The 19,588-nt window shown below is 45.6% G+C and overlaps 1 protein-coding gene across 1 annotated transcript; it reads right to left on the bottom strand.

The window, feature by feature from the left end:
- Nucleotides 1-10,417: 10,417 nt before the first annotated feature.
- On the bottom strand, nt 10,418-18,246 carry LOC110347624 (chymotrypsin-like elastase family member 3B). The gene is made up of 8 exons (XM_087215617.1): nt 18,105-18,246; nt 17,002-17,087; nt 14,796-14,893; nt 14,525-14,659; nt 13,037-13,173; nt 12,666-12,808; nt 11,873-12,025; nt 10,418-10,611 (listed from the first exon to the last, which is right to left on the bottom strand). The coding sequence occupies exons 1-8, from the start codon at nt 18,145-18,147 to the stop codon at nt 10,594-10,596; spliced, it is 813 nt and encodes a 270-aa protein (XP_087071743.1). The 5' UTR covers nt 18,148-18,246; the 3' UTR covers nt 10,418-10,593.
- Nucleotides 18,247-19,588: the final 1,342 nt, after the last annotated feature.

The following is a 19,588-nucleotide window of genomic DNA, read 5'->3' as shown; positions in this document are numbered from 1 at the left end:
ATGGATGCATATTGAGGCCATACTCTTAAGTGAAATAAATAGGACACACATGTGTAAATACTGAATAGTTTCTCTAGTGTGAGAAACTGAAAGTGTAAATAAGGATTAAAATGATTAAAACAAATAATTGACAATTTGAAATAGGAAAAGGTCCCAAGGGGTAGGTTGGTGGGAGGGGATGGGGAAAGGAAAAACTATGAGAAAAGAAATAAAATGGAAATGAAATCTATGTAAATAGGGAAGGGTGGAGGGGTGAAGGGGCACAGGTAATGGGGAAAATATAAGAACAAAGATACATCATGTACAGGTACAAACACCCAATGATAAATGTAAATGTATTGTATACCTAAAATGTACCAATAAAAGAATTTAAGGGGAAAAAAAAGAATATGGCCTCAAGGTGCATCCATTTAGCTAGAAATGTCTCAAATTTATCCTTTTTTTTTCCTTTTGGGTACCAGGGATCGAACTCAGGTCCTTGCGCTTGCACAGCAAGCGGCGAAACCACTGAGCTAAATCCCCTGCCCTCAAGTTTATCCTTTTTATGGCATAGTAGACCCATCTTCTTCATTCATTCATCTGGTCATGGGCATTTGGTCTGTTTCCAAGATTTTGCTATTAGAATTGGAACTGCTATAAACGTGGGTGTGCATATATCGCTGTGACATGATGCTTTTAATTCTTTCGGGAAGATACCAAGAAGGGCAATAGCTGGGTAAAATGGAATCTGTAGTTGTTGTTGTTGTCTTTTTTTGAGGAATCGCCACACTGATTTCCATAGTGGTTGCACAAGTCTACACTCCCACCAACAGTGGAGAAGGGTTTCTTTTTTCCCACAGCCTGCCAGCATTTATTATTGGTTGATTTTTTTAAGAATAGCCATTCTTGGGCCAGGGATTTAGTTCAGTGATTCCGCCACCTGCCTTGGAAGTGCAAGGACCCGAGTTCAATCCCTGGTACCAAAAAAAAAAAAAAAAAAAGCCATTCTTTCTGGATTGATACGCAATCTCAGCATTGTTTTATTTTACATTTCTCAAATGATCTGTGATGTTGAACGTTTTTTCATATGTTTATTTGCTGTTTCTTCTTCTTCATCTGAGAAATGTCTATTCATGTTAAATATCCATTTTTGGATTGGGTCTTTAAATTTGGGATGGTATGATTTTTTTGAGTTCTTTATATATTCTAAACTGTAGTCCTTTGTCTGAAGAACAGGTGGCAAAATTTTTTCCCACACTATGGGTTGTCTCTTTACTCTGTTGATGCTTTCTTTTGCTGTGCAAATGCTTTTTAACAAAATGAGATCCCAGTTGTTGCTTTTTTGTGTTATTTCCTGTGCTATTGGTTTTGTCCACAAAGTCTTTGCTTATACCAATGTCTTCAATAGTTCTACCTATTCTACCTTCCAGCAGATTCTGTGTTTCTGTTTTAATATTTAGATTTTGATCCATTTCGATTTGAGTTTAGTGCATGGTGAAAGATATAAGTCTGGGTCTAGTTTTAATGTTTGGCATGAGGAAAGCCAGTTTTCCCAGCACCATTTATTAAAGAGGCTATCTTTCAGGCTGAGGATTTAGCTCAGTGGTTCTGCCACCTGCCTCGTAAGTCCAAGGTCCTGAATTCGATTCCCAGTACAAAAAAAAAAAAGAGGCTATCTTTCTTCCAGTGAAAGTGTCTGGCTCCTTTGTCAAAGATAAGGTGGCTGAGTTTGTTTTGAGTTGTTTCTGCATTTTCTAGTCTGTTCCATTGATCCTTGGGTCTGTTTTTTGTTTATTTTGTTTTTTGCTAGTACCATGCCGTGTTTTTTTATTTGTTTGTTTTTTGCTTTTTTTTTTTTTTTTTTGGTACCAGGGATTGAACTCGGGTCCTTGCACTTACCCAGCAGGTGGTAAAACCACTGAGCTAAATCCCAGGCCCAACCATCCTGTTTTTATCACAGTAGCTTTGTAATATAATTTCAAGTCAGGGATTGTGATGCCCCCTGCCTTACTTTTGTTGTCCAGAAATGCTTTTGCTATTCTAAGTCTCTTTTGGTTCCAAATGAATTTTAGGATTGTTTTCTCTAATTCTGTGAGATATGGATTGGTATTTTGATTGGAATTGCATAAAATCTGTATAACAGTTTTAACAGTTTTGGAAGTATGGCCATTTTCACTATACTGGTTCTTCCTACTCAAGAACAAGATCTATCTTTCCATTTTATGATCTTTGATCTCTTTTTTCAGAGTACTGCAGTTTTCCATATAAAGGTTTTTACTTCTTCATTAGGTTGATTCTTAGTTATTTTATTTTTTGGGATGCTATTGTGAAAGGTGTTATATCCCTAATTTCTCTCTCAGTGAGGTTTGTTTTTGTTTTTGTTTTGGCAGGATCTCCCTTTGTAGTTCAAGCTGGCCCTGAACTCACTATATAGTCCAGGCTGGCCTCAAACTCTTGGTGATCCTACTGGCTCAGCCTCCTGAGTGCTGGGATTACAGGCATGCACCACCATACCCGGTGAGTTTGTTATTATTGTACAGGAATGCTATTGATTTTTGTGTGTTGACTTTGTATCCAGCTACACTATTGAATTTGGTTATTAAATCTAGAAGTCTTTTGGTGGAGATTTTTGAGTCTTCTATGTGGAGTATCATGTCATCTGCAAATAACAATAATTTAATTTCTTCCTTTTTTTTTTTTTTTTTTTTGGTACCAGGGATCAAACTCGGGACCTTGCACTTCAGAGGCAGGCAGCAGAACCACTGAGCTAAATCCCTGGCCCCACTACTTCCGTTTTTATCCTTATTCTTTTTATTTCTTTCTCTTATCTAATTGCTCTGGCTAATGTTTCCAGAACTATATTGAATAAGAGTGGTGACAGTGGACATCCTTATCTTGTTTCTGATTTTCTTTTGTTTGTTTCTGATTTTAGATTGAAAGCTTTCAGTTTTTGTCCATTTAGTAGGATGTTGGCTGTTGGTTTGTCACAGATGGCTTTTATTAGATTGAGATAAAGACCTTCTATTCCAATTTTTTGTAGGGTTTTTGTCATGAAAGGGAGTTGGAATAGGTCAAACACTTTTTCTGCAACTATTGAGATGATCATATGGTTTTTTTCCTTGGCTCTGTAAATATGGTATATTATATTTATTGTTTTGTGTATGTTGAAGCATCCTGGACCCTTGGGATGAATCCTCCTTGGTCATGGAGTATAACCTGCTTGATGATTTGCAGCATTCTGGTTTGCCAGTATCTTTTTGAGGATTTTTGTGTCTATGTTCATTAGGGAGATTGGCCTGTAGTTCTCTTTTTTTGGTTGGATCCTTCTCTGGTTTTGGTGTCAGGGTAATGCTTGCTTCCAGGAATGACTTTTGGACTATTGCTTCCCTTTCAATTTCACTAAAGAGTTTCAGAAGTAGTGGCATTAGGTCTTTTCTAAACTTTTTGTAAAATTCAGCAGTGGATCTGTCAGGGTCTGGGCCTTTTTATTGTTGGTAGGTTTTTAATTATATCTTCAATTTCATTGACTGATACCGGTTTATTTAGCATTTTTATATCTTCTTGATTCAGCTTTGGTAATTCAAATGTATGTAGGAACCTGTCCATTTCTTCTGTGTTTTTCTTCTTATTAGAATATAGGTTCAAAAAAAAAGTAGAACAAATAGAATATAGGTTCTTGAAGTTGGTATTGATAATCTTCTGGATTTCTGTAGGATCTACTGTGATTTCACCCTTTTCGTTCTAATTGCATGGACTTGAGTCTTTCTTTTTTTGATAAGGTTGACTAAGGAATTGTCAATTTTATTTAACCTTTTAGTGAATGAACTCTTTGATTCATTGATTCTTTGTATTGTTTTCTTAGTCTCCAGTGCATTAATTTCTGCTCTGATCTTTATAATTTCCTCTCTTGTATGAGTTTTGGGCTTGACTTGCTCTTCTTGCTTCAGAAGCTTGAGGTTCAATGTCAGGTTGTTTATTTGAGCTCGCTCTGTTTTTCTGATATGGGAATTCACCACTATAAATTTCCCTGCTAGGACTGCTTTCATTGTGTCCCATAAGTTCTGGTATGTCATACTGCCATTATCATTTAATTGTAGAAACGATCTAATTTCTTCTTTAATTTCATCTGTGTCACATTGGTTGTTCAGGAGGATGTTATTTAATTTACATGTGTTTATGAAGTTCTTGTGGTTTCTTTTGCTATTGATTTCCAATTTCATTGCACTATGATCTGATAATATTCATGGGATAATTTCAATTTCTTTACATTTACTTAAGCATGTTCTATGAGGTAGTATGTGCTCTATTTTGGAGAATGTCCCAGGTGCAGCTGAGAAGAATGTGTATTCTGATGTTGCTGGGTGGAACACTCCGTAGACATCTAAGTCCATTTGTTCAAAAGTTTGGTTCAGTTCTGATATTTCTTTGTTGTTGTTTTTTTTCTAATTGATCTGTCTATTCGTGACAGTGGGGTATTGAGGTCCCTCATGACAATTGTACTAGTGCTTGTCTGATTTTTCATGTCCATTAATATATGTTTTATATAGTTGGGTGTGTTGGTATTTGGTGCATATATATTGTGTTTATTCTTTTTGGCTGTTTGTAAGCTTTAGTTATTCAAATTAGAATTAAACTTTTTTTTTTTTGAGTACCAATATTGAACTTGGGACCTTGCGCCTACAAGGCAGGTGGTGGAACCATTGAGCTAAATCCCTGGCCTTGGTGCATATATATTTATGATTGTTATCTCTTCTTCTTGGATTGTTTCCTTTACAAGGATGTAGTGACCTTCTTTGTCTCTCTTAATCAGTCGTGGCTTAAAATATACTTTATTTGCAAATAGAATAGCTATCCATGCTTTTTTCAGGGTTCCTGTCACATGGAGTATTGTTTTTCATCCTTTGTCTTTCAGTCTATGAATTTATTTTTGAATTAAATGTGTTTCTTTTTCTTTCTTTCTTTCTTTCTTTTTTTTTTTTGGTACTGGAGATCAAACTCAGGACCTTGTGCTTGCAAGGCAGGTGCCAGAACCACTGAGCTAAATCCCTGGCCCCTATCTTTTTCTTTTTTTTAATGTGTTTCTTGTATGCAGCATTTGGTTGGATCTTGCTTCTTGATCCTTTCTGCCAGTCTGTTTCTTTTGATTGGTTAATTGAGATGATTAACATTGATGGTTACAATTGATATGTATTGACTTATCCTTGTCATGTTATTTTCCTGTTGTTGGTGCCCCCCACCCTGCCCCTGTTTAATTGCTTGCCTTGCCTGGTGGATTCATTCTATTGGAGTTCATGGAGTTGTAGTCTTTGTTATCTCTTTCTAGAATGTCCTTCAGAACACTCTGGAGTGCTGGTGTGGTGGTCATTAATTTCTTCAGGTGTTCTTTGTTACGGAATTGTTGTTGTTGTTGTTGTTATGGAATTTTTGAAAGATAGTTTTGCAAGGTACATCAATCTGGAATGGAGGTTGTTTTCTTTTAGGGCTTGAAATACTTCACTTGATGCTTTCTTTGACTTGAGGGTTTGTGTTGAGAATTCTGCTGTGATTCTGATGGTCTTTCCTTTATAGGTGATTTGTTTGTTTTCTCTAACAGCTTGTAATAGTCTGTCCTTGTGTTGAATTTCTGGAATCTTACTATTATATGACTTGGTGAAGATTTTTTTTTTGATAATGACTAGTTGAAGTTCTATATGCCTCACTTATCTGTATGTCAAATTCTTTTTCCTTGCTTGGGAAGTTTTCTGCCATTACTTCTGTGAACATGTTTTTTATGTCATTTGTGCTATCTCCTGGGGGTTTTTTGTTGTTTTGTTGTTTTGGTTTTTTTTTTGGTACTGGGGATCAAACTTGGGACCTTGCGCTTTCGAGGCAGGCACTGGAACCACTGAACTAAATCCCCGGCCCATCTCTTGCTTCTTCATTGATTCTGATCAATCTTATCTTATTCTTCTGCATCATCTAGCAGCTATGTTATTGATTTTTCATGGTCCCTTGCTCTTTTTAAAAAATATTTCATTTCATGATCACTAACCACAATCTTTTCTTCTATATCTGATATTCTGTCCTCACACTGGCTCATTCTGCTGTGTATACTTTCAATGGAATTTTTAATCTCCTGGATATCTATTGAATGTGTTTCATAGATTCCATTTATTTCTATGTTTAGTGTCCATAGTTTCCATCATTTTCTAAGCTCCTTTATTTTTTCTATCTGTATTTGCTCTAGGGTCACTAATCATGTCTTTCATTATGGTCACCATCTCTCTAGTTATCTGAGAAACTATTTCTGATTTGACTTTTTCTAGCACCTCATTCAACTGCTTTATTACTTCCACTGCTACCACTTCATAGAGTCCAGGTGGGTGGGTTTCAAGTTGTTCCACCTCATTGCCCTCAGGTTTGCCTTTGGTGAGCTGGAAGTTTGGGATTGCATCTTTTTTTTTTTGAGGCAAGGTCTCCCTTTGTAGTTCAGGCTGGCCCTGAACTCACTATGTAGCCCAGGCTGGCCTTGAACTCCAGGTGACCCTCCTGCCTCAGCATGTGCCACCACACCCAGCTGGGATTGCATCTTGCTTAAGTGTCTTCTCATTTTCTTTTTTTAAAAAGTTTAATTCCTGGGTTGGTGCTTGTAAATTGCTTACAACAAGTAGCTTTATTGTGAGTATTTAGAGCCCTTAAGAAATGACTACTCCAGGGATTTAGCTCAGTGGTTCCACTGCCTGCCTTGAAAGTGCAAGGTCCTGAGTTCGATCCCCAGCACCAAAAAAAAAAGAAAAAAGAAAAAAGAAAAAAGAAATGACTACTTCTCAGAGATGTATTCCAGTTATAGCTGGCTTTTGGGTTTTGAGTCTGTTGCAAGATCTTATCCCTTCAATTTATTGGGAAGAGAAGTTGCTGCCTATTTGGCCTAGCCTCTGGTTCTTTGGCATTGTCCTATAGTATTGTTTTTGACTCTAGGCAATCTCAGTCTTGGCATACCTGGAAGAACAACAGATTAGAACAATTATGTCACTTTGGCTAAAAGACTACAATTAGCAATAACAATAACATCAACAATAACAGCCTAGAAAATGACAAACTGGTAACTGTTTGCCACATTTAACTGTATGAACTAGATTTGTGGTTATATAACAAAATGTAAAATGAACCAGAAAATTGTATACAGTAAATATGCCCTCAGTCTGATGATTTCACCCTCAGGGGAAAAAATTTAAAAGGGGTTAGGGGGAAAAAATAGAGAAATAGAAGAAGAGGAAGAGATTAGAAGGAAGGCTGGAGAACAAAGGAAGATTATGAAAACTTTTGGAAGCTGATGAAGAAGACTAGAGGTAAAGAGAAAAGAAATAAAAACAAGAATAGAATAGAATGAGAACAACAACAAAAAAAACTAGAATCAGTGTCCACATATATAAAAACAAGAATAATCATGAAAAAAAGAAAACCAAACAAAACAGGCTGGGTTTGAATTCACTTCTCAGTTCTGGCCAGCCTTGAACTCATGAGGATCCTCCTGCCACAGCTTACCAAGTGTTGGGATTGTAAGCAAGAGCCACCATTCCAGGCTCCTTTACAATTTTTAAAAGAAAATTAAGTATTGATACTGTGTTTCAAAAAATAGATTGTTAATTTTTTGTGATTTAAAAACCAAAGCTGGGGGCTGGGGATGTAGCTCAGTGGCACCACATTTGGTCCTGAGTTCAATCCCCAGTACTGCACAAAAAATAAATAAAAAATAAAAAGCTGGGCTGAGGATGTAGCTCAGCAGCACAGCACCTGCCTGGCAAGCTCAAGGTCCTGACTTTGATCCCCAGTACAAAAGACAAAAAACAAAACAAAACAAGAAACAGAATAGCACCTGCCTCAGAAGTGCAAGGTCCTGAGTTCAATCCCTGGTACCAGAAAAAACAAACCAAAAAAAACCAAAGCCAAGAATTGCTGGCATTGACACTCTAATCATTGCTTAAAAAATTAAATTATTGACACAAAATTTTATTTAAGAAAAGAAAAATTGAATTATTTAGGCAATATTTTCTGACTCCGTGTTGACCTGGCATGGCGAAAAGGGGATCATAGTAGTTCCTAGTCTCTGAACATGATGGAGGGCTCTGAGATGAGTACTGAGGGGCCTCCACCTGAATTGTAGTTATTTTTTAAATTATGAAACAAAAATATGAAATTTAATTATCAAGGGAAGATACTCACATACGTGTTTGCAATCTTTTTTGTTGTTGTTGTTCCGGGGATCCAACTCGGATTCTTGCGCTTGTGCAGCAGGGGGCGAAACCACTGAGCTAAATCCCTGGCTGGTATTTGCAATTGTATTCTTCATGTATTTTGTAGTTTTTTTAATAATTGAAACTAGAGGGTTGGAGTACAGCTCAGTGGTAGAGCACTTCCCTATTATGTAGACTTTGATCCACAGCAATACACACACACACACACACACACAGACATGCACATGTGCACACACACACAACCCCGAGAGCCTAATTTTTTTAAAACAGTGAATATTAGTGGAGCATTAATATTAAAAAATATTTATGCATGTCCTTTCTCGGGTGAAGCATTCTCTCACGGTAAAACAAAAAACACTAAGAGATCAATTCAGGTGTTTTGAGGTTACTTTTTTCTGCTCAGCAGGGATCTTTCAGACCCCAACCACAGCTTGCTGGGGCGAGGCCAGGGGTGCAGCACTGCATGGTACCAATTTACACACCTCCACGCCATGGTGGCCACAGTTTTCCCTGCTCTCTATCTCACTTCTGTCCTCTCAACCCAGAATCTGACACAGGGCAGGCCACTAGCATGTGCTTAATGAACAGCTCTGAGCTGCTTATTTCTGTTTAAATAATGAACTGCTTCACATCAAGGTTTTTTCTTTTTTCTTTGTGGTACCAGAAATCGAATCGGGACCTTGGGCTTTCGAGGCAGGTGGCAGCACCACTGAGCCAAATCCATGGGCAATAATGAACTGCTTCAGGGCAAGAACCACATCTTTGTCACTGAGCTGTCTGCTGGAAGAGGAATGAACACTGATGGGATGAAGAAACAACCACAGCTCCACTTCTCCCACTTCAGAAAGGCCAGCAGGGGCAGTTTTTGTGCACATTTTAGCACATTTTTGTGCCTACACTGGTTTGTGAGTGACTGATCTGCTATGATGGTGAGCAGCTGGACCTAGTTTTCCTGAGATTTCCTCAGTTTTGACACCAAAGCTCCTGTGTCCTGGGATCCCCTCAGTCCCAGGCAACCAGCATGTTGGTCGCCATGGCAACTCTTCTTTTCTCTATGCCTCATTTCCCCCCTCCTCTTCATCTGAGATGGTTGGATTGAGACTCATCTCTGCATGTCAGATCCAAGATCTTACAAATATCAGGAGCTGACAAAGTACAGCTCTGCTGGTGGCCCTGATGCCACTACTGGTCAACACTGTTGGTTGCTGCTGTCTGCCCCTGGGGATGCCAGTTGCCAGTGGCTGCTCTCCATGGGCTCCTGGTCTCTGGAGCTCTTCAGGGACACCAGCCCCGAGCATGGACAGCTCTTTCTTTAAAGCAAACATTCTGTCCATGCTACTCAGGCTAAGTGAGCAGATTTATAGGACCTTCTAAGCCCACACTAACCGAGAAATAAACCACAAGTAGATGGAGAGGACCCCAGAGTGAGGCTACATTTGAACATGACTTGCTCTGCAGCACAAAGTGCCCTCCTGTACCAACCTGGGAAGTGTGGGGGGAGTGCTGCTTATATAGCAGCTGCAGGCCTGGGATTGGCCCAAATTTTGGCCTGCTGGTTGGACCAAACTGGTCTATACTCACACCTTCCAATTTGAGCATACTGATTGGTCCAAATTCAGTTCTACTGTTAGTCTACATTTGAGCCGGCTGGGGTCTGGGCAGACTTCTTCCTGAGGGGGCGGGGCACCCAGGACAGCTGCAGCTGTCAGGGCAGAGGTCCCTGGAACACTGGATGATGTGGGCTGTTTGACAGCTGTCAGTTCTCCATGAGAAATGGCAGGGACCAAGCCAGGGAAACTGGACGGGGGCTACTTGTGTTGGTCACAACTCACCGGGGCTTGGAGAGGTTGTGATGGTAATACAGGTCCAAATCACTCCCCAGTCTCTGCCACTTTTCCAGAGAGGTGGCCACAGACTGCAAGGTCTGGAGTGGAGGGAGCAGCGACAGCTAAGCTGCCCCTCCTGTCAGAGCTGCTGGAGCTGGGAGGACACGGAGGACACTGGGGACGTTGCCCAGGTCCATCCTTGTGGGGAGGAGGATGCCAAGGGGCACAAAGGGCAGCGTGAGGGACACAAGTGACAGCCTTCAGACAAACCATAGCCTGCTCTGGCACACACAGGACAAAGGGCAGCGTCCCATGCTGCTTATCTGCCTTGCTAGAGATCAGAGAGAAAGGGGTAAGGCAATGAAGAGAGACTTGGGCTTTCTGAGAGATGTTTTTGTTTTGTTTTGTTTTGTTTTTTGTACCGCGGATCAAACTCGGGTCCTTGTGCTTGCAAAGCAGGCAGCGGATCCCCTGAGCTAAATCCCCGGCCCTTTCTGAGAGATCTTTATTCTTAATGAAGGACGCGGGATCCGCACTGCCAGCTCGACGAGGCTCTAGTGGCTTGCTATGGTCTGAAAAAAAGTAGGGGTGAGGGGACAGAATAGTCCAGTTAGGAGCACAGCATCTGGAGCCAGGGGGCAGTGGGCTCAGCTCCCAGCTCTGCCACTCGTTAGCTGTGTGACCCTAGGAGGGTGACTTGACCTCCCTGAGCCTTAGTTTCCTTCCCTCTATTGTAGGGGTAGTAACTATTCTCCACGTGGGGTTTTTTGTTTTGTTTTGGTATAGGGATTGAACTCAGGACCTTGCACTTGTGAGGCAGTCACAGTACCGCTGACCTAAATGCTCAGCCCTTCCTTGTGGGGTTCTTGATGAAACTATTAACTAAGGTTCTCAACACAGAGAGCCTATGGCCAGTTTTCTTTTTTCTGTCTTTTTTTGGTACCGGGGATAGAAGTTGGGACCTTGCGCTTGTGAGGCAGGTGGCGGAACCACTGATCTAAATCCCTGGCCCATGGCCAGTTTTCTTTTGGTTTTGTGGTACCCATGGCAGCTCCACTCCTGAGCTATGTCCCCAGTTGGCCCCTTTTTACTTTTGTATTTTTTTGTGGTTTTTTTGGTACCAGGGATCGAACTTGGGTCCTTGCGCTTGCACAGCAGGCGGCGAAACCACTGAGCTAAATCGCCAGCCCATCCTTTGTATTTTTTGTTTTCCAAGCCTGGAGACTAGACATCTAGGGCCTTCATGCTTAGCTACAATCCAGCTCCCCACCCTTTTTTTTTTTTTTTTTTTTTAATTTTTTTGAGCCAGGAGTCTCATGAAGTTGCTAAATCGGATAGACAGGCCTCAAACTTGTGGTCCTCCTGCCCCAGCTTCCCAGTGTGCTGGGGTCATAGGTGTGCACCTCCACGGCCAGGCTGGTGCAAGTTTAAGTGGTCTGTAACTACAGCCATTGCTGTTATCGTGAACAATACTAATTGACTTGACTGCCTGTCCCCAGATGGGAAGATGAGGACTGTGCTCCCACTGGGGCCTGAGCATGCCCTCTCATGGCTGTCACCATCTTCCATGGTTATCATCTGTCTCCCAGTGGGTGGCCCTGTGTCTGCATGACTTGGAAGGACTGGACCACAGGACACACTTCACAGACCCCTAAGAATCTAAGCAAGCACAGCCCACCAAGGCTCACAGCTCCACCCAGGGGCCATGGATGTTCTTGGGGCCAGCAGGAAACACCTGCCCTCTGCAGTGTCCCCCAGGGCACCTGGCACAGCCTGCAGGGGCCTCTCATCTGCTTGAGGGCCCTGACCCTCCCTGGTTCCCCCTGACCCCACCTCCTCAATCCAGTCAATGAAGGCGGAGACTCGAGTGAACACCGTGGGCTTCTTGAGGGTGTTGCACCCCAGGCCAGAAACGAAGCTGGTCACGCCGTGGACCTGCCAGGTGCCCTCCTCAGTGGGGCAGTTGAGGGGTCCTCCAGAGTCACCCTGGAATCATCAGAGAGGCATGAGAGGGCTGAGTTGGGATTGGGGTGGGCCTTAGGGAATTGGACCTGAACTTTAGGAATTTCAAGAAAGCCTCATATTGCCCTCTCTGCACATCAGCCTGATCATTTGTGATGGAGAAAGGAAATAATCCCTCTGAAGAGATTTCCTGTGGACTAAAGGAGATGACAGTGGATCTTAACACATAGTAGGGAGGAAGCTCTCGAGAAATGGCAGTCCCATATTGGTGCCCCAATTGATTATCAATATCATTATTCATACTCATAGTACAATGAGAGTATTCTGAATCTCTTCTTTTTTTCTGCAGTGTGGAGATTAAACCCCAGTGCTAGACAAGCACTCTACCACTGAGCTACATCCTTAGCCCTCTGAATGTTTAATTATAGCTCCAGAGCCATGGAGTTGGTGTGACTTGGAGGTCACGGGACAGTGACCCTTGTGGTGTGGATGGAGATGCCTGAGGCCCAGGGAGGGAGAGACTGGCTCCAGTCTGGTCAGCGTGTGAGCGGGAGCTGGAGTCTGGGTCGGGTCTGCCAGGCCTGGGCTCTGTGCTCACGTCCCTGACATCCTGCCTGGCCTGGGGCTGGAGGAGGGAAGCAGGGCCCCACATGGGCAGACTCACATTGCAGCCGGACTGGATGTCTCCTCCAGCACACACCATCGTTGTCTTCACAGTGAAGCCCCACCAGTCCCACCTGGAACAGTGCTCATAGTCCACCGTGGGCAGCAGGGCCTGCTGCAGCTTGTCTGGGAGGGGCCCATTGGCTGTAGGGATAGAGACCACTGAGCAAGGAAATGTGGCACAGTGCCTGAGCCCCAGAGTGGGGGATTCAGAGCACACCGGTCTCCTGGCTTGGGGTTTAGAGGACCATACATACATTCCTGCGTGCTTTGTTCACCGAAGGGACAGACCTGGTGTGGCCTTCAAACCCCAACCCCCACGCTTGGCTTTTTGTCACTGTCCCTATGGCCTCTAGAGGGGTTTGCACCTACTGTAGAGACGGCCCCAGCCGCTGATGTAGCAGGGTGCCTGGTGGGGCAAGATGTCACCCGCAGGAGGGAGGCAGGCGAGCTGGACAGTGGCCCCCAGCTGGGCACTGCGTGAGAGCTTGACCAGGGCAATGTCATTCCTGGGGAGGGGAAGAGTCACATAGGGCCTGGGCCTATACCCGACCAGCTCCTAATCCTGGGCTGGGATTAGGCTCATGTGTTAGGCTCTGCACCCCAACTCTAGGCATTTTGGGGGGTTTTTTGGTACCAGATATCAAACTTGGGACCTTGCGTGTGAGAGGCAGTCGGTGGAACCACTGAGCTATATCCCCGGCCATTTTTGGTTTTTATTTCTGGGATTGGGGATTGAATTCAGGGCCTTCACACTGATCTACAATTCCAGCACCCTCCAACTCCTGTTTTATTTACTTTTTTTTTTGGTACCGGGTATCAAACTCAGGTCCTTGCACTTGCGAGGCAGGTGGCAGAACCACTGAGCCAAATCCCTGGCCCTTTATTTACTTTTTATTTTGTGATAGGGTCTCATTAAATCAGTAAATTTCCCAGGCAAGACTCAAACTTCAATCCTCCTGCCTCAGCCCCCAAGAGTGCTAGGATCACAGGCATGGGCCACCAGGCCTGACTAGGCCAAGTGTCTGTGAGAAGCCCCCACCACTTCTCCCCATCTGAACTTTGGGGTTCACAATGGCACTTGTTGAGTCTCCCAGGTTCCCACTTTCAGCTGAGTAAGAATCACCTGGAGAGCTCAGCACACAGCAATTCCTGGCCCCAGCCCATCGTTTTCAAGGCCATGGGTCCAAACAGAAGCCTGAGAATCCATATTTCTAATAAGTTCCCAGTGTGGCCCTGATGCTGCTGCCCCAGGAGCCCACTGTGAGAAGCACAGCTCTGTATTCATCTGCCTGCCTATCACTCAGGTCACTTCACTGGGTCTGAGTGTCTCCCCATTCACCCCAAGAGCCCCAGATGGGCCAGGGTCTCTGGCATCCAGCCCCTCACCCCTGCACCGCACGTTCACATCTACACCTTGCTCTACCTTCTCACCAGAGAAACTGTGCCACCCAGACACACAATTCTGCCTGCATGTGAGGGCTTAAGGCAGGCCCCTTGACTGTACAGACACCCTGGAAGCCCTGACTCATAGTCACCTTGTGACAAATGGCAAAGCTGCAACCTGGAAAAGGTGATTCGAGAGTGGGCTCTCAGTCCAGTGCCTCTTCTCTAGCCCATGGTGCTGGGGCCTGAGGGCACCGGCTGCACATAGGCAAGAGCCACAGGAGTCCTGGGATCTGCAGAGGCCCTGCCTCTTCCCGGGCCCTGCTGTCCCCTCTGTAAGGAGAGGATATGGTGTCCATGGTCCCTAAAGGCTCTGTGGCTCCAGCCTTGGTGGCATGTGCTGTGGGACCTGGGCCAGCATCTCTGGCCATGGAGGGACAAGGGGAGAAGCTCAGGGCCTTCGAGTCCACTCACCCACAGGCTGCGCAGTAGCTTCTCCATCGAGGGTGCACAAAGAGTTCGCCAGGGTTGACGGGGATCACCTGCTCGGAGCCTTCCTCCACAGCCTGGTCATATTCACCCAGCACCACCTGGTACGTCCGGGAGTCCCTGTGGGTGGAGGCCAGCTTGGTCCAGGCCTGTGGGGAACCTCCCTCCTCTCTCACTCTCACCCACTAGCCCAGCTGCCCAGGTCTCACGCAGGGATAGCAGCTGGGACAGCACAGGGACAGGGAACGGAACTCACGAGATGCAGTGGGCAGCAGTCAGGACCCAGTCAGGGGCAATGAGGCTACCGCCACAGGTGTGGGAGAAGGCTCCATTCTTCTCATACTGCAGGGAGACCTGGTGGCCAAGGAGGAAAGGACCTGAGTGTCCTGGACCCCACAGTAAGGATGACAGCCATGTCTTTGTATATTGTGCTCCAGAGGGCACTGTTGACCCAGAAGAGAGTGGCACCCTCTGAGATGTGCAGTGCACAAGCTATGTAACTGCTGCTGGTGGTCCTTTTTTCCACCGGGATGACATTCTAATTTGCCCATGCCTCCCCACCCTTGGCTCTATGACCTCTCTGAGAACTCCAACACTCTTCCCTCTTGGGTGCCCCCGACTCTCCTGTTTTTCTGAGCCTCAGGTCTTTCAAGGCCTCTTGGATCAGCTGAAGCAACTCAAGCTGAGTCTTTGGCCTCTCTCCTTGTTCCCCACACATTTGTTTTCTAAAAGCTCCCTCTAGACCAAGGATTGGCAAACTATCACCTGTGGGCCAAATCTCCTCATGATTGGTGTTTTTATTTTTTGGTTAGATTTTTATCTTTTCCTATTCTGGGTACTGAACACAGGGCCTTTGTGCTGAGCTACATCCTCAGTCTTTTTTTTTTTTGGTACTGGGGATCGAACGCGGGTCCTTGCACTTGCACAGCAGGTGGTGAAACCACTGAGCTAAATCCCCGGCCCCCTCAGTCTTTTATGTACATTTTGACACAGGGTCTCCCCAAGTTGCAAAGCTTGTACATGAAGACTTTTTGAAGTAGATTCATCCTCATTCCTTTCCCCATTGCTTGTTGCCGCTCTCAGGACACAGTGGCAGTGTAAGTCACTGTTTCAGATGCCATGTGGCCAGCAAAGCCTGTGTTGTTTACCCTGCAGTCCTCACAGAGGGGCCTGAGCTCCCACCCAGGAGAATCTCTGTCACGAGGGAATGTGTTACATCTTTGCTATCTCACGTGGCTACCACCGTCATATGGCTACTGAGGATCTAAAATGTGGCTGGCTCTGAAGGTCTGAATTTTAACATGACTTCATTTAAATTAAATTTAAACAGCCATGTGTGGCCAGGGGATGCTGAGTTTGACGCCACAGCCAGGCTAGCTCTCTGTGCTTTCTTCACTATGCCCTAGAAAGCCCCTACCCAATAGGTATATGCCTGTAATCTCAGGTACTCAGGAGGCTGAGGCAGGGGGATTGAAAGTTTCAGGCCAGCCTTGACAATATAGTGAAAAAAAATTTTTGGGGGGTGGTACCGGGGATCAAACTTGGGACTTTGTGCTTTCGAGGCAGGGGCCGGAACCACTGAGCTAAATCCCCCATGAAAAAAATATTTAAAATAATTTTTGCTGGGTATAGTTATCTGTAATCCCAGTACTCAGAAGGCTGAGGCAACGAGATTGCCATGGCAAGTTTGAGGCCTGGACTATACAGTGAGCTCAAGGCCATCCTGAAATGCATAGCAAGACCCTGTCTCAAAAGACCACAACTAATTGAATAAAATTTAACATTTTATTTTTTTATTTTTTATTTTTATTTTTTTGGTACCGGGGATCGAAATCGGGTCCTTGCGCTTGGGCAGCAGGCATCAAAACCACTGAGCTAAATCCCCAGCCCATAATTTAACATTTTATAAGCGAGAGACTACAGATGTACAGGGATGTAGCTCAGTGTTGGAGCACTTTCCTAGCATGCCACTGGTCGTAGGTTCAATCCCCAGCACTAAGAAAACCACAAAACAAACAAACAAACAAACAAACCATAATCTCCTTGTTCTCAGTACTTTCAGCCCTGTCGTACAATTGAGAAATCCAGAAATGAGTCCCCCCAAATCTTCCTCCTTGCAGTTCCAGTTACTGTGCCAAGCCCATAAGCACCACCCCCTCCACAGATTTCACTTTTTTTTTGGTGGTACCAGGAATCATGCTTAGGATCTTATGCTTGCCAGGCAGATGCATTGCCAATGAGCTACATCCCCAAACCTCACAGATTCCACTTTTGCATTTCCAGCAGCCCAGCTCAGGCCATAGGCTGAATGAGCAAAGCCTCCAGGGGAAGTGGACTATGCAGGGATTTCCAGGCCTGTGGAAGTGGAAGTGGAATATGGAAAGGAAGCATATCCTTTCTGGGCCATCAGACCTTGGGGCCAGGGCCCTGGAGGGCATGAGAGCAGCTGGTATCACTCTTACCTGCCAGGGCCAGCTGTAGGGAACTGCATCCTCACCATTGACCACACGGCCCACGGGGCTGTAGAAGGGCTGCCCACAGCCCGAGGCTAGAGGAGAGAGTGGAGTGACAGTCAGCCAGAGGGTCCCGAGAAGGAACCAGAAGGCCAGAGTCCCAGTCCCAGCTGTGCCACAAGTTGGCTGTGTGGCCCTGTGCAAGCTCCTTCCCTCTCTGGTCGGCAGTACCATGTTTGAACGGGCATTTGGACCAGGGTGAGGGTGTGCAGAGTCCCAGGAGCCCAGGGCCTCCTGCAAAGGGAAGACTGTACAGTGCCTGTGGTGCGATGAGCTCTCAGAAGTGGAAGGCAAGCTCAAGGACCCGAGTTCGATCCCCGGTACCAAACAATTAAAAAATAAATAAAAAATAAATAAATGTTTAAAGAAAAAAAAAAAAGAAGTGGAAGGCATTGTCACAGGGAGTGGCAGCTTTGAAATAAGCCTGCCTGGCTCAGGGGCACCCAGCCTACCACTGGTTTTAGGATTAACTACTTTACCCCTTTGAGGATCAGTTTCCTCATCTGTAAAGTAATTGTATTGACTTCACGGGGCTGCGATGAGAACTAAATGAGCTAATTGAAGAAAAACCTCGCAGCATTCTGCCTGGCATACGGTAAATGCTCAATAAACGTTACTGTTACAATTATCGTTCATCAAGGGAGGCCACTTGCACGGGGTGGCCTGGAGCTGGATGGAATAGGGTAGAGACCAGGAAAAGGAGAGGTCCTGGACGTGGAGCTGGAGGAGGAAGTGTGAGAGGAGAGTTGGAGTGGAAATTCTCACCCAACATCTAACCGCAGAACAGGAAGTCCTGACTGTGAGACTGGGCTCACTGCCCCAAGAGCCCCCACTGCAGCCCTGGGTACTCCCAGTCTTTCTCCCAGCCTGCTCCATCCCCAGCTCCTGCAGACCCAGTTCCTGCTGCAACTCCACAGTCACACCCAGGTACAACCTGAGACTCCTGCCTGTGGAACCGCGAGTTGGGTGGGGGGAGCCAGTGCAGGAACCCTACTTCAAGGCCTCCTCAGGCCGTGCACCACAGGGAACCCAGGCCCAGGCTGGGATCTTACCAAGGGCCACAAGGAGAAGGGAGCTCAACAGCCGGAGGAGCATCGTGAGCTTTGAGCTGATGGGAAAGAGACACAATCCGGGCCTCTAATAAAGGGCAGAGGGCAGAGGGCTGAGGGAAGGGGCTGGACTGGGCCCCATTCCCACAACAGGTGACAGAATATCTATCGGGTCCCCCAAGACCCAAGGCCACAGCACCTCCCACTGCAGATAGCGAAGGAACACTAATAGAAGACCCAGGTGTCTGCACAGGTGGCTTTGAGTAGCCAGCTGATAACAAGGAAATGGAAAAAAGATTTGTGTGTGAACAAGCCAGGCTATTTTGAGAAAGAACACGGCCCTGGAGCTGGCCAGGCCTGGATTCAAATCCTGCCTCTGCCAGGTTCAAGCTCGGTGACCTTGAGTGGGTCATTTCATGTCTCTGAGGTTTAGGTTTCTGGTCTCTAATGTGGGATTGATATTGTCGCCTTCAATTAAAATAATTGTGCTGGGCCGGGGATTTAGCTCAGTGGTTTTGCCGCCTGCTGCGCAAGCGCAAGGACCCCAGTTCGATCCCCGGTACCAAAAAAATAAAATAAAATAAAATAAATAAATAAAATAATTGTGCTGAGCACTTTCCCTGCCTCCCTCAGGCAGTGTTCTAGGGGTACAGGCAGAAACAGGCCCTGTCCCAGTGCTCCCGGGGCTTGGGTCAAGGGGGAGAGACAGAGACAAATCAGCAAAGATCCACGAAGGCTGTTTCCAATTGTGGCAGCGGCAGATGCTGCAGAAAAGGAAACAGGAGGCTTGGGGTGGGGGTGGGAGCAACCTTTGAGCTGGGGAGCCCAGAGGGTGACACCGGGGTGGAGGGCAGCATTTGACTGAGTGAAGACAGAGAAGTGAAAGGCAGCCCAGGGAGGTCCTGGCGGCAAAGCACTCCCGGTGGAGGGGTCGGCAGGTGCCCAGGTGTCAGGTCTGGAGCTGGCATGGGCCCGCTCCTTCAAGCAGAGGGAGGCTGGTGGGGCTGGAGCTGAGGCATGGTGTGGGGGCTCTGGGAAGTCACAGCTCCCGCAGCTGGAGACACAAGTGACCACACAGGTCCACTTCCAGTGCAGCCCAGAGTAAAGCTGGCCCACACAGTCCAAGGGATGGGGTCGAGCGTGGTCCCGGCACTGTCTTCTGTCCTCAGAGACCAGACACCTCCCACATCCTCAGGTGAGGGATGAATATGTGCCTCATACTCACAGCAGTCGAAAGAGAGAAGCACAGCAGCCACTACCGTGTTTACCACACAGAACGTTTTCATTGCCTTCAAATCTTCCCCCAAGCAACCAGCTACCTGCTTTCTGTCACTATGGTGTTGCCTTTTCTAATCCTTACATTCAAATAGTCTCACACAGTACAGTGTGTACCCTTTGTTTCCGGGTGTCTTTCAGACGTATCCATTCACATGTGGTGTGGAAGGTGATAACTATATTATTTAAAATATCTGTACATCTCACTAAAT

This window comes from Heterocephalus glaber, unplaced genomic scaffold, assembly GCF_053883595.1.
Source record: "Heterocephalus glaber isolate CG9 unplaced genomic scaffold, H.glaber_assembly_v1.0 deba00001452, whole genome shotgun sequence".
Taxonomy (NCBI): Eukaryota; Metazoa; Chordata; class Mammalia; order Rodentia; family Bathyergidae; genus Heterocephalus; species Heterocephalus glaber.
Note: the sequence above shows the minus strand (reverse complement) of the source record. Positions and strands in the feature narration are given on the sequence as shown.